The following is a 15,980-nucleotide window of genomic DNA, read 5'->3' on the forward strand; positions in this document are numbered from 1 at the left end:
ACAGTGAAGCAAACTCTACTTTACTCCAGGCTGGTTTATGAAAGCGAGTCCCGGAGGCAAACAGTTACTGACATAACAGGTTGTAGAGTACGTGGGTGTGAACATGCTAGGAGATCTGCAGATCTGTTGTCCTGGCCTTTGGGGAGAGAGGGACCAGAAGGTGACTCTTGCTGGCACGAGGCACTTGAGCAGTACTACCCTTGCACTCCTACACTGCACAACCATTAGGGACTATACTGACATCTTCCATGTGTTAGGATGCTCATTACAGCAATGTTAAGCTCCTGAAAGTTTTATTACAGCGATCCTGTGTTGCTTCTCCAAAGCGTTTATTCCCCTAGCATATGGTCAACCGTCCAAACAACTGTTGCACGGTCCTCAGAACTACCCTGCTTGTATAATAGAATAAATTAAACAAGTGACTCTTAGCAGACCTGACTACCTGTGACAACGCTCAGCTGCTCTCTGCAAAGTGGAAGGATTTCTAGAAAATAAACACTTGATGTTTTGGTGCAGTGGGAGTAGCAAACACTTCCCTCCCCGCAACTGTGATTTTGAGGCTGCAGTCAGGGGGAGTCCGGGTACCTGCCCACCCATGATCTCTCGCTGAAGATACAACCACCAGGTTTTAAACCACTTCCCCTTCTCTCACCTCCCCCAAGCAAGCCCAGAATACTTTCTGTGTGGAAGTCTGGATGTTATATACATTCAGAAGCGATGTATATGGGTTATGGAAAAAAAATCAGTACTTTTTTTTTTTAGCTTTTTGGGTAAATCAAAATAATTCTTCCTTTAAGATCAACTTTTGCAAAAGAGAAAACATTTTGTGACAAAAATAAATATTATTTTTAAGCATTTTCAACTATATACATTAATTTTGGGAAAATTAAGCAAGAAATCAATACTGTATTGCTATCTATATATACAAAAAAAAAAAGTCCAAAACAATGCCCAAAGAGAAAGAACGTATCATGGTTCTAATTTCCCATAGTAACTGTCAATGAATTCGTTGCAACTTGAGTCTTGAGTAGATTTCCAAGTTCCTTTAGGCAGTCCTCATTGTAGTCATGTTCAGAGCAAGGAAAATTTTAAGTATATAAGGCAGTAGAAGCTAAGTTCTTTCCCTTAAAATAGAGAGAGGTTGTCTCTCTCTTTCATTATTAACCAGAAGCATATGGAGAGTGCACTGAGCATTTTTAATTTTAATTATATTTCATCCAAAATCATTCCCCAGTTCACTGAGAAGCTTCTAAAAAAGACTCCAACTCCAACTACTGTAAGTTCCACCGAGTAGTTTGCTTAGATAATTTCTCACATTAAAAACAAGAGATGCTTTTAATGAAGTGCATAAATGGAGAAAACTTAGTAATTTTTCTGTTTCTGGTCTTTCTTCAACATCTGGAAAAAAACAAAATTGTTAACTTAATACTGATTTTAATAGCCAGTGCATGTGTTGAATCCTCAATTACACCAGCAGTATAAATACAAGAATACGGCGCTGCTTTTCCCTCTCTTCTGTTACTTGAATCTTCTTGTGCTAGTCCTGATTTGAAATTGAAATAAATATAGTAATGCATACAGTACAAGAGACGTGTTTGAAAATTAAAGTGAAAGAAGACAGTCATTCAATATGGCTCTGATTTTCATAAACTATATTTTGGCCATAAGACATATATTTCCAGTACCCTTTAAAGATTTAGCCACCCTCATATAAAATTGCTATTTTCTCTAAAGGTATAATAATACTTGTGTGTTTAAAAAAATAGAAAAAGTATACTTGTAGCCACTCTTTTGCTAGTGCCCATGGTCTACATAATGTCATTAACTAGAGCAGGATTTAGACTATATGATGTCTTAACTGTTCTTTCTGAAGTCCTTAAGAGGAAATCCTAGTTTTTAGAAAGTAATAAAGGAAGGATGATCATATTTGGCAGAAATGCTCCAAGGAAACTGTTATTAAAATAGGAAAACCCCTCAAAAATTTATACAAGATTGCTCAGAATAAATATGTGTGTTTTCAGGGGGAGGCATTTCCTTCTAGAGATTTCTGAAACTGTGTGAATGAAAGAAAAAAAGATCAATTACCTTAAAGATGTGAGTGAACTAGACATCTGTACATATCGGGTTTTAATATATGAATCCAGAAATAGGCATGAAGTTAATTCAGTAACTTCTTGAGCACAAGAACACATATTTTAAAAGTCCCCAGTGCAACCAAAACCTAATCTCTGTGGTATACAGTGCATTTGACTTGTGTGATAACTGGAGAGCCATTCACAGCAGCTTAATGCATAGCTGCTAGCGAACCACAGAGATTAAAAGTTTGATTCATAAAAACTGTTCTCTGCTAGCTAAGTAGATTTTTCGTGTAGAATATAATTTTATGGGGGAGTGGACTTGGACAATTCTTTATAAACAACTTCTCTTGTGAGAAACTGGATGTGTCCAATTCACTGCAAAGTGCATGGTACAAAAAAAGGCAAAACTCAAACCGGATCAATGGTACCTACAATACACAACGTGTTTGTAACTGCTAAATGCAAATGCTGCTGTGCGTTGAACGTCCAGGTTAATTACTAGAGAACAGTCATGTACTGCCCCAGAAGGTCTATTATTTTTGAGAGAAGTGTTCTTTGCGTAGTGGGAGATCTCTCCTCCATTTCATGCAGTAGACTTCTGAAGAAAAATGTGAATTAATGTGCTGCTTTTTCTGGAAACTCTGGGATTAAGTCTTCAGGCATAGCATGTTTTGTAATGAACAGCTTTACAAGGAATGCAGTTGTAATGAGCCTGAGTCTCTCAAACAGCCTGCGCTGCCGGTACCTCCGTGCCCTTCCCAAAGACAACCTGCTGGGGAAGGGAAACCAGGTGAATAGGTGTTAAGAGCTATCCATGCTTTTTGAAGCCTTTGACACAAAGTTCATGGTGTGAAATTGCTTCTGGATGTCTCACTTTGCCTGGATTGCTGAGCAACCTCAGCTTTAACTGTTTGATGCCAATGGTTATCCCTAATACGACTTTCAATTAATTATCTTTGTTTTCCATATAAAATACCTGTTTAGTTTCATTTTTTTGTGATATGTTAATGAATAGCTAAGAAAAAAATACAGCCAACATTTTATAAACGTGAGTATTGTTATGTCAACAGATTTAATAATCTGTGTGTGTCATGCCTTTCAGGTATATATCACATTTATGTAAAAATTCCCACCTGTTAAGAAGAAAACAGCACCCTCCTCCCGCGGGCTGCTACTTAAGCTTGTTCCTCTTCCTCCACTTCCCAACTTCCCAACAATCTTCCAGAGCTCTCATTGCAGGAATTTAATTGCTAGTTTTATTTCTGCAAATATTTAAAATTGAATCCCTTTTGTAACTTTCATTCTTTATAAATAATGTTTTCAGAATTGCTTCTATTACATGGAAGCCTATGTTCAATTTTCACAAGTCTCATTGAATCGGTGAGCCATAAACCTTTAATTCCATGAATCCAGCTTTGGAAAACGGAAAGCAGGCATATTGAAAATGCTTAAATTATTACTGGTTTCTAGACGGACAAAGTTTTTCTGATATTTTTAAAAGCATATGCTATCTTTTGTTTGGATAAGGAAAAAAAAATCCTTTTCCTCCTTATTGTCTAAAACCGATGAGTGCTCACAGTGCGCCTGACATTGGCCTCCTCTGGAGGTTGGATACTGGACTAAATGGAGCATTTCTTTGTTCTGGCTCAGCATATCTTTGTAATAGGAGCTATCAGAAGGGCAGAGGCATAATATTCACTTTGAATTGAAAGGGAAAACGAATAGAGGAAGGGGAGAAATCTGAGATAGAAGAGACGGCAGTGAACTGTGTAATGGGGTGGCTGAGATGGAATACAGCTGGAAGCTCTTCCTGATATTTTATTGAGTAAATCTTGTTTATGTTACCTGCACTTTGAAGGACAACGCATGGGTCTCCATGTCTGTTTTAAGTATTTAGTAAATGCATGACTCATAAGCCCTCAGTTATTGTCAAAAACTTAATGACTACAATTTTTTTCTGAACGAACTTTACTTATGTTCTCCAGTGCAGCATCTATGTGATGGTAGCAACAGGTTCTTGTTGGAGTGGGGAAAAAACCCTAAAAATTCAACTTGTGAAGGATGATAGAAATAGAGAAAACTGAGAGTAACACAAAAAAAAAAAAAAAGCTACTATGTGAAATGGTATTTTATTACATCTGGCTTCTGTCATCATGAAAGAATTGCAACTTACGTTGGTAGTATTTTGAAACCATTGTAATATAATGACTATATATTTTTAAACACAAAATCATTAATATTTGACATTGAAAATATTTAACAGGAAATATTGTTATTGAGTTATTGATTTAAGAATAACTAATTCAAGCTTACAGAGTGGTATCAATACAGTATTCTCAATAAGAATAGGAAGTAAAAAAATCTTAGTTAAAGCTATATACTTTGCGTTTCTTTATACTTTTGCTTACTGTAACAGTAAGACTATGTATGGACAGGCAGATTGACTTATAAGAAAAATGCAGGATTTAGAAGACGTTTACAAAAAGTGGTTCCAGGATCCCACAAGAAAAAGAACTGACTGTTTTAAAACACTTGTGTTAGGTAGTTGTGAAGCTGCCCTAGTGTCCCGAGAGGGAAAACTCCCGCTGTCATTCTAAAGAAACTTCTCTATAGAGAGTATCATGCAGACACTTAAATTTGATGCTACTTATTGTGGCAGTTGAATCAGAAATCTGGCAGCATCCAGATTTCTCAGAGCTACAAAAAAAAAGGAAATGAAAATGAATGCGTGCGCACGCATGTCTGCTATTGCATACAGTGGGTTTAGACATGCATATCTGCACACAGTTTTTTTGAATTTCTGTGAAGTATTGATTATCTGGTTTTAGTCCTCTTTAAACAGAACTAATAAACCCCTATGAGCTTTATCAGCGTAGCATCCCCAGGCTGTAACAGGCATCCTAGAGTACTAACTTCGGACCTTGAGTGGTTTCAGAGGCTGCCTTCCCACTGCGATCTGCTACCGGCAGCGTTTCGGACCCCTGTTTCACAGATGCACCGTCATTCAGTGATGTTGCTTCTGAATATACCATAAAAAAATTCACAGTGACAAAATTTAAAATATTTAAGAGAACTACAAACAAATGTGTATCTTTCATTGCCCGTGAAGTTGCAATCAGACTTTTGTACTTCAAAAGGAAAAATTCTCTCCAGCCAATAACTGTGTACTGAGAATTGGATTCCTTATTATATACTGTATAATACATGCAAAAATAGCTTGAGCTCTTTAACTGAGTAGAGCATCTGCTTGGTGAAGCAGCTTCCAGTTCAGTTACTTGTATTACAATTGCACTTCTGAGCTTTTTTCCCTTTCTTTTTTTTGGCAGATGTGCAGCAAATAGCAATTGACTGGATCACCGGCAATTTTTACTTTGTGGATCACGTCAGTGACAGGATCTTCGTTTGCAACCGGAACGGCTCAGTGTGCATCACCCTCATCGAGCTGGATCTTAATAATCCCAAGGCCATAGCTGTTGACCCAACATCAGGGTAAGATTATTTATCTGCATTAGGATTTATTTTATATGATGTGTGCTTGTCTGTGACTGCGTATAGTATTTCTGTTTCATTCAGGTGTTTTAAAAACTATTTTTTCATTGCTATATTGAGTTACTTGCATAGTTGCTATAACAAAACAGTAACGTGTAATGAACTTGTAGCAAGTAGTTAACTGTATTAATTGCAACGTGTGCCTTGTAACTTCTCAAAATGGAATTGAAAATGAAAAAAAAAATTATCCCTACTTGTCATAAGATTTTTTTTTGCCTCAATTTTTCTGTAAATTGTGTTTCTAACCACAGTATGTGGAAAAGGAACTTTTGAGGGTTTTTTATGCTGTATCTCCTGAGGTGCAGGAATATTGGAGACAGCTTTAACAAGTTTAATTACCTAAAAAAGTGGAAGAATTTTTACTCTGCTTTAGAGGGTCAGCTATAATGGTAAAATTACATTGTATTTGCTTTTCCATAGATACATTCAGCATCACTTGGGAATAAAGCCTTGCTTAAAATACAGGGTACTAAAAGTCTTCCATTCTATAACAGCCACCAGCTGGGAAAAGTTTTCAAGTGAATGATGAAGTAAAAGCACAACTAAATAGGAATAGGAATAGGACCAAGTTAATTTAAAAAATAAATTTTGGTGAGAATTTTAGAACAGGGAATTTATCTTGGTTTTATTAGTCTGTAAGTAGTTTAGACTGAAATGGCTGGTGGAATGTATCCTAAACTGCCATAAGCCCCTTCTCAATAAATACAAAAATATTTACTGTAGAACAGCTTGTCATCCATATGTGGACTTTTGTCACTCTTTATTTAAAGCCTGATTGAATATTAAGATGCATTATCACAATGACTTTAATTCTGACAAGAACAGCTTGCATGTAAAGTTTACAAAGAAGTTTTATAATGTAATTCTTGATTATAGCTGCATTCCTGTCTTCAACAGATGGTAAACTTGACTTGATCTGACTGTAGAGTTGTTCTAAAAGAAAAATAAAAATTCATGTATAAATTGATTTTCTGCAAGTTCTGATCTGAAAGAACTTGAAGCTTTCAAATTTGCAAACAGCAGCCTTTTTTCTGTATGTTTGCTTGTATATTCTTTATGGGATTTATTAGATGAATTCAAAGCTTGTCATTAGCTAATCTTCTCTGTCAGGAATGTACGAACTGTACCAACCCCTTGATTCTGTGAGGAGCGGTGGAATGGGAAAAAAGCGACTGTTTTTCCGTCGTTTGTTATCTGCTAGCTACAAACCATTCTAATTCAGATAGTTGCCTTTTTCAGTGCCATATATGAGAGTAATAGTGTCTATTTATTGTAGGTGTAAGTGCTGGCCTGTAGGAAAGACCAGAAGTGATTATGATATTTCACAGTGATTCTTCAGATAGCAATACCAATCTATTTCATGATGGAAACACTGAGTGGAAAATTTTCTCAAAATACATGGTTTGCACTTCAGCATTTATTTCTTTGCTGGTTTTAATGCAGTTTTATTCATTATTTGACATATTTGTTCTGTTAATCGGATATCTAACATACATTTTAACTGATAAGCCCCATCATATATTAGTTCTGCTTGTTTGTGACTGGGTTTTGGTACAGAATGCAAACAGATAACCAAAAAGCATTCTGCCTACTTAAAAATGCTTTGATCCTTTTTTTTTTGGTCTTTTTTGCTTTCTTTTTACTCTTTCATGCTGATGGTAGTTGAGACATTTCTGTGTCAAACTATTAGCATGATATTTCTGTCTAGGTAACTTGCTGGTTTTATTTTAAGCATCACAAAAACATCCATACTAAAAAAATACTGCAAGTTGAGCACTGAATGACTGAGTTGCATAAAAGTGTGTGTGCAATGGCTTCTCAAGGCAGTTATGTTTATACAGTGTAAGTGTATGATCATAAATCACGTTGTTGGGTTTTTATTTTTATTTAAATATGAAGCCCAGGCTGTTCTGGGAGGTTTTATCTCCTGTAAGAATTACATATTCAGGTATTAAATGTAATTATATTGTAAGGTGTTTGCTCTTGTAACATGCATTGCTGTCATAGTATGTTCTTTGGCCCCAGCGTTCTTCTACAAGGTGAAGGTACACCCGCACAGAGGAGACCTTTTCCTATGCTAAGGAATTCAGAGCTTGATCACAAGCCTTCATGTCTGTGATAAACTTCCTGTAGCAGCACAGGGTCAAGCCCTGGTATTCTTACAGGTTCACGTCTGGGCTGTTATGCGTTTAGTTGTTTTGTGAACCAGAAACCCTGCATTTATCGATAGAACACAGCGATAGAACTAAAGCACCGGTGGAAAATTTCTTGATTCCAAATGGTTCCCCTTGCTGCACTCAAGAATATATGTTGAGCGTGATTAATTTTACGTCTCTGTGTCTGCAAGCTTTCTAAGATGTTTAGTAGTGATGGGTTTATATATTCTTCTATGAGCTTACAATGGAACTTGAGCTACTAAGCTTATTTCACATCATACAATGAATGAAAGAACTTTTGTTATTTTTCTAAAACTGAACTTTAAATTGAGAGAAGAAACATTCTGCTATTCAAAAACCTCTTGAACAAGCAAGTTTGTTATGATTCTAATCTAAGCATCTTACTTTGGTTTAGGATTTCAGCACTTTTATCAATCCGAACTGTGTTCTATTTTTTGGTTATTCCAGACTATGTCTAATGGATGCCCACCTGAAAAATTCTGCCCCCCTCCCAAACAACGAACTAATAATTTACCCAGTTAGAGGTTTTGCAGTACTAATACTCATCTTTTACGTCAACTAATTGTCAGTTAAAAGTAGCACAATGTAAGTCTCGGAGCTGTGTTAGGGATGCCATTACCAGATGTGTCTCCGCTGATCACTGTGAGTACTTCAGAGTCCAGACTTGTCAGTGAAGCACATACTGAAGGAAAAGCTAGAACAATGCTGGTAGGAAATAAAGAGGCAATCAGAAACAGAGAGGGAGAATAAATTGTTTTGCAATAATATATTATCTATCAAATATCAAACCCTCAGCAAGTTTACAGATGACACCAAGTTGGGCGGGAGTGTTGATCTGCTGGAGGGTAGGAAGGCTCTGCAGAGGGATCTGGACAGGCTGCATCGATGGGCTGAGGCCAATTGTGTGAGGTTCAACAAGGCCAAGTGCCGGGTCCTGCACTTGGGTCACAACAACCCCATGCAACGCTACAGGCTTGGGGACGAGTGGCTGGAAAGCTGCCCGGTGGAAAAGGACCTGGGGGTGTTGATCGACAGCCGGCTGAAGATGAGCCAGCAGTGTGCCCAGGTGGCCAAGAAGGCCAATGGCATCCTGGCCTGTATCAGAAATGGTGTGGCAGCAGGAGCAGGGAGGGGATCGTGCCCCTGTACTCGGCACTGGTGAGGGGTTGTTCAATCTGGAGAAGAGGAGGCTGAGGGGAGACCTCATCGGTCTCTACAACTACCTGAAAGGGGGTTGCAGAGAGGTGGGTGCTGGTCTCGATAGAACGAGAGGAAATGGCCTCAAGTTGTGCCAAGGGAGGTTTAGGCTGGATATTAGGAAAAACTTCTTCACCGAAAGGGTTGTCAGACACTGGAACAGGCTGCCCGGGGAGGTGGTTGCTTCACCATCCCTGGAGGTATATAAAAGACTTGTGGATGAGGCACTTAGGGACATGGTTTAGTGGTGGACTTAGCAGGGTTAGATTTATGGTTGGACTTGATGATCTTACAGGTCTTTTCCACCCCAAACGATTCTATGATTCTAAATGTCTTTGAAATAAGATGTTTGACTCCTTATGTCTGCAGTTCATAGTTCTGATAAATTCTAATACGGGACTTCTTTTTTTCAGCGGTCAAGAAACAGGAGCTATTACTCCTACTAGTCCTTGAAATTGGTGTAAAATTGATGATGGTGGTGAGGACTGTCACATGAAACAAATATGAGCTGAGTTAGAATGATTTTATCTCTAGCTAAGGTCTTCAGTGTAGGTCTGCTATCCTCCTGGGGAATGACTTTTTAAAAGATTCTAGCTAGTTTGGCAATCAGCTTGCATATTCATGAGACTTTGATCACCACACATAAATGTATCACCTTCCCTATCATATAAAACTCACAAGAGGCTAGATCAGATTTAGGTTCTGTCCCAGCTCTGCCTCCGACCAGCTAAATGTCTATAGGCAAAGCATTTTATTTCTTGTTAAGTCTCTGCATCCCCTTGTATTTAATAATTAATAAAATGCATGTTGTTTCAGTTATCTGATACTTGGATACATTCAGGAACATTAGGAATTAGTATTGTAGAAAGTACTGCTAACTGTGTACATCTACATATTTATACTGTAAATATGTATACTTAATTACCTGCAGCATTCAAAGTAAATTGTTGCCTTCCTCTGCACCACAATGGCAACAGAGAATGTACAGCAATATTTTACAAAGGAAAAATGCATTGGAGTAGGGACATATTGCAGCTCCCTCCCAACAGGAGCACTTGAAATGTTCAGTCCAGATGGTACTGCTTAGACATCTACCATACATGGAGTAATATATGCTGTCAGAGTTACTTAATTTCTCATCAGACCCATTTTCCGATTGCTTTGGGAATGCCAGGAAACGGGGAAAGGCAGGAATAGCAAGATAGGGCTGCTAGCTGAGGGCTACTCCAGGTTCCAGTAGTGTGTGACTTGTAATGATGGCTCTGATGCTATTTGGGATGCTGATCTTAATTTTCTACTGTATTTCACAGGCTTAGGGAAAAAGATGAATTTTAAGGAGAGTGTTTGAAATGCAGAGGGTATGGACCGAGCACCCACTTACAAAACTGTTCCAAACAGAAGGAGATGTGTAGAGAAAGGGCGCGTAGGGTGAGATTACAAAGATGTGCAGAGCAAAGCTGGTGTGTGGGAGGATTCGCGGAGCAGAGTGTAGAGAAGTACTGGGAGTGAGGAACTGGGTTAGACGCCGCCGACATGAATCACTATAAAGGCAAGGCGTACTGGAGGGGGAGAAGAGGAGGAGAGAGAGAATTGGAGAGGATGCACAATTAGAGTCTCAAGTCATTGAAACTCGTAACTACCATTTAAAAGTTGTATTAGTAACAATGGGGAGGAAAGACTTACTGCTAAAGAGGCTTGTAAAAGGAGCAAGCTCACACTTTAATACTGCAACAGTGTGTGTCATGTAAATATTTGAATAAATCTTTTAATCGGCTTTTCCTTCTGCTATGTTGTAGAAATAAAAAAACCCACAAACTCTGCTTATTTCTTTCACACAACATTTGTAAATGCATACAGGAAGAGATTGTGATATGATGATGTTAGAAGATCAACGTCTATTAGTGAGTTACGGTGTTATGTACCATTTCTTGGTAATGTTAATAAGTCAGGAAAAAAAAAACCCAACAACTGCACAACAGCAACAAAAAAAAATTTATTCTGTCGCATTTTAAGTCTGTAATAGCAATCAGTTGATAGCTTTCTGATCCACAAAGGTGAACAAGGGAAACAAGGGAAGAATTAATAGCTTGAGTTTTCCTCTTCCTCATCTCAGACGTTTGTCCTGGGGAAAAAAAATCTAAAAATATTATTCCATTAACTTCCTCTTCAATACTAAGGATTCTAAGCACAGATTTTTCTGTGGCTAAAATCAAAGTCACAGTGTGAAAATAATAATAATAATTAAAAATACATAATGATATTTTTGAAACACAGTAGGGAAATTTGCCTCAGTGTAAAATTTCGGAAAGTAGGAGAAAGCAAGGGGTAAGATAACATTTTGAAATGCAGCCTTCTGTATAAGGGCAGAGTTGAGCAGCATCTTTAAAATACCATATTTGAGAGAAGATCTAGAAAAATTGTAAGAAACAGTTGTTTCTGCTTTTTAAAGTTTTTCTCTTTACTTGTAAATTTATTCCACTTCTGAAATAATCCTGGTGGGCATAAGAAGAAGTTGGAGGTTGCTCATGTGAACCCTATTATCGTCCAGAGTGATTAGCTGCTGTTGAGTATATTCTTACTCAAGCTGTGTATGATTATAGTCCTGGGACGTTTGCGTTTATCAGACAGACTGAACTGCAATGGAAGGTCCACTGAGCAGTTCACACTTAGAAGCTAAGGGAATGGGAAAGGTTTTACACATCATTAAATCAAAGGTTTTCCCTGGTAGAGAGCTCTGCGCAGGAGACAGCGCCTGGGCTATGGAAAAGCCATCCCAGAGGATGGAAAACAACCCTTAAGAGGTCAAAGAGATTTTCTCTTCTTTTTCTTTTTTTTTTTTTTTCCCTATGAAGATATAAATAGAATGAGTTTGGGGCTGACAATTCAACCTGTTTGGCAGCATAGGAAGACTTGTAAGGCAGTGAGAGATCTCCGACTTGGTGGGATCATAGAAAAAAGCTAAGAGAAACTTTCGCATGGGTAAGGTCTTTGATGGAGCATCTGACTAGACAGAGCCTGAGGCCAACCCTGAAATCCTGTATTACAAAACCTGCAATAGCCAGAAAAGAGCAAGTCAGCTGATGAGGAGGTGGAGAGAGACCTTTCCGAATCAACTTTAGTAAAAGTAATTTAATTTTTCTTCTTTTCTGTACCTATATCTTTCAAAAAAGCCAAATCATAAATGCACCATCTTTTAGACATGATGAATAGAGTTTGCATTTACCTTTTATTTGCCTTGAGTTAAGCATAATATAAGGTAAACGGATGGGTAACAAAACACCCAAAGAGTACAGCAGGGTCCTGGGCTCCACCAGGAGGCATTTCGGCTTCCCCACAGATCCCCCTTCCCATTCAGAGGGCGAGAGAGTGGGTGCAGCTCTGGGACCCGGCGACAGGAGCGCCAGCACCCGGGGTGCTGGGTGGCACTGCCGGCACTTTGGCGTGTAGCCACAGACCGGGCTGTGCACGTCAAGATTTTGGACCTTAGTGAGAGTATTAAAAATACCTATATTTTAAACCTCTACATTTTGTTTTCTTTTTTTTTGATGTTGTTGTTCATTAGAAATGCTTTGATGTCAATTGTTTCTCCCGTTTAGCCTGACTAGTGAAGGGGGACCCTGGCTCCGGGCTGCGGAGGGGCATGGCCTTTTGCTTCTCACCTGTTCTTAGACAGTAGCTGGAGACGGCGCGATGCCCGAGGGGTTGCTTGGGTAGGCAGAGAGAAAGAAAAACGTCTTCAGCCTGACCTGGCAAAATGCCCTGACAGTGCAATAAATGGCAATTGGATTTTGAGTGATTTCTCAGGCAAGGAAAAGGGAGAGAAAGTCAAGGAATTTGTTATCAATGAGGAGATCAACTTCCTTACAGGGGAGGAAAAGAGCAGGAATTCAAAAAGCAGGGGAGGTCAAACCAGTATACATTTTTCTTTATTTGCTTCATTGTTATTTAGACAGGGGAGTTTTTCAGGATAAAAATAGAACATCTACACTTATTGTCTGCTGCCTTTTTTATACTCTTTTTACTCCCTTGTCTCTGAGCTTTTATAGCAGCCACAAGGCTTGGGAGAGATCTCTGAGTCTTAAAACTTTTTTTTTTTCCCCCCCTCTCAGATTAGTCACCATTTTCTGCTGATCAAAGAGGAGTGTTATAATCATTAAAGCTCACTTTTAAACTGCAAAATCATTAGTATTTTAATAACATGCCATTATTAAAAGAGCTCAGTTCCTTTTCTGGTCACAAAGCAGTTTCAAAGAGCTGTAAGATACATATAAGACACACTAACTTCTAGAAAGTTTTAAAGGTGACCTGAAAAAGAATCTTCTTTATAAAAAAAAAAAAAAAAAAGAGACTTGGAAATAACTAATCATAATATGAAAGTTTTCGTTAAGAATTCAGATTTTGTCGCACATCCGCCCCCTCCACAACCTCTTCCAGGCTGTGAACACTTGGAAGTGGTATAATAGTGGAGCCAAAACAACTGAGAGGAGAAAAGATACTTAATCAGACTAAAATAAATCTTTTAAACTTATGTTTACCTTTGTTGTCATCTATTTAGCTCAAATGCTTGCTAAACATTTAGGAAAAGAGATGTTCTTGTCTGAGCTCAGGTTTTCACAAAACTGCTTCCAGTCCTATGCCATTCCATCTTTTAATTTTAATTGTTGCTAACTATACTGAGGCATAAAACTGTGTCACCTTTACATTTCCCCCTGGACCTAATCTCCTTTGAAAGTTTGTTTGTTGTGCAGCAGTACAGATCTGCTTGCTGGGAAACCTTGCTGCTGCTGCTCTTAATAACAAAAAGGAACTGGGGGTAACTTCATCTGCTCTCTTTCCCGAAATAACGTGATAAGAGTTTGCATGCATGTGCAAATAGAAAATAGAAGAAATAATGTTATTTCTTTAGTAAACTAAAAAAAAAAATAAATAATTGGATTTATGACCATAGAAAGATACAAGCTTGTATGAAAAAAGTCAGCTAATACAGCTGAAAAGTATTCACAGTCATTGACAAAATTGAAGGAATCAAAATATCAAACACATTACATAACTACCTTAAAAGGGAACTCATTACAACATCAAGTTACAGAGTTGAATCTAAGTGACTACTATAATCAAGGCAATAAAAATAGAATAAGCTTGGACAAGTTTGGTAGATGCATGTTTTCAGGTAATTATGTGAATGCATTTGCTTTTGTGCATAACTTTTTATTAATCAAATATTACTGAAATTAATAATTGATGACTACAATTAACATCCTATCTTTTGTATATACTGTACGTATATACATACTGTATGTATATACTGTATGTACTGTACTCGGTACCCAAACCAAGTTGCATTCAAAGAAAAAACAGGTACTAATAGCAATGATAATCTGTGAGTGATAACCAATATATTTTTCCAGTGATCATAAAACTTTGTGAAAGAGTTGGCAAAGCGAACACTGGCAGTCTTATTAGAATCACTTACTGATGTTCCGAGTGATGCTATTTTCTAATAATCAGTACTACTGTCTGGAGAATGAAAAGCTAACTAGTGTAACATTGATGGAATATCCATTGCAACACAAACTTAAGAAAGCTTTTTTCTTATGCATCATGTGCTTGGTAATGGATTTTGTAGCTACTACTTGTTGCTACTGGTTGGAACAATATTTGAGCAGTATCAATAATTATGGAAAAAATTCACTGGGAATAAAAAACATTGATGAAATCACAGAACAGCTGTAGTTTGTAAAAAAAATGGCAAAAAATAAAATACGTTCTAAGTCAGTAAAAGTTTTTTCACTTACCAAAAGCTGCCTTTAAGCTAATTGGTCCAGGAGATCTTGAATCACAGAATCATTAAGGTTGGAAAAGACCTGTAAGATCATCAAGTCCAACCATCAACCCAACCCCACCATGCCCATTAAACCATGTCGCACAATGCCACGTCCGCACGTTCCTTGAACGCCTCCAGGGATGGTGACTCCACCACCTCCCTGGGCAGCTTATTCCAGTATCTCACCACTCTCTCAGGAAAGAAATTTTTCCTAATACCCAGCGTGACCCTCCCCTGGCACAACTTGAGGCCATTTCCTCTTGTCCTGTCGCTAGATATATGGGAGAAGAGACCAGCACCCACCTCTCTGCAACCCCCTTTCAGGTAGTTGTAGAGAGCGATGAGGTCTCCCCTCAGCCTCCTCTTCTCCAGACTGAACAACCCCAGCTCCCTCAGCCGCTCCTCACAAGACTTGTGCTCCAGACCCCTCACCAGCTTCGTCGCCCTTCTCTGGACACGCTCCAGCACCTCAATGTCCTTCTTGTAGTGAGGGGCCCAAAACTGAACACAGGATTCGAGGTGTGGCCTCACCAGTGCCGAGTACAGAGGCACGATCCCCTCCCTACTCCTGCTGCCACACTGTTTCTGATACAGACCAGGATGCCGTTGGCCTTCTTGGCCACCTGGGCACACTGCTGGCTCATCTTCAGCCGGCTGTCGATCAACACCCCCAGGTCCTTTTCTGCCTGGCAGCTTTCCAGCCACTCGTCCCCAAGTCTGTAGCGTGGCATGGGGTTGTTGTGACCCAAGTGCAGGACCCGGCACTTGGCCTTGTTGAACCTCCTACAATTGGCCTCGGCCCATCGATGCAGCCTGTCCAGATCCCTCTGCAGAGCCTTCCGACCCTCCAGCAGATCAACAGACTTGCCCAACTTGGTGTCATCTGCAAACCTCCTGAGGGAGCACTCAATCCCCTCATCTAGATCATCGATAAAGCTATTTAACAAGATTGGCTGCAAAACTGATCCCCGGGGGACTCCGCTTGTCACCTGCCACCAAGTGGATTTCACGCCTTTCACCACGACTCTGGGCTCGGCCATCCAGCCAGTTTTTTACCCAGCGAAGAGTGTACCTGTCTAAGCCACGAGCCGCCAGCTTCTCCAGGAGAGTACTGTGGGAGACGGTGTCGAAGGCTTTACTAAAGTCCAGGTAGAC

The 15,980-nt window shown here is 39.0% G+C and overlaps 1 protein-coding gene across 1 annotated transcript in view; it reads left to right on the top strand.

Annotated features, from left to right (window-relative positions):
• Nucleotides 1-15,980, top strand: part of LRP1B (LDL receptor related protein 1B) — a 587,356-nt gene that overhangs the window by 233,550 nt on the left and 337,826 nt on the right. The window contains exon 6 of the mRNA XM_059820081.1: nucleotides 5,405-5,567. Within this exon, the coding sequence (XP_059676064.1) occupies nucleotides 5,405-5,567 (163 nt within the window). The remainder of the gene's footprint in view (nucleotides 1-5,404; nucleotides 5,568-15,980) is intronic.

The sequence above is a fragment of the Gavia stellata genome, chromosome 8, assembly GCF_030936135.1.
Source record: "Gavia stellata isolate bGavSte3 chromosome 8, bGavSte3.hap2, whole genome shotgun sequence".
Taxonomy (NCBI): domain Eukaryota; kingdom Metazoa; phylum Chordata; class Aves; order Gaviiformes; family Gaviidae; genus Gavia; species Gavia stellata.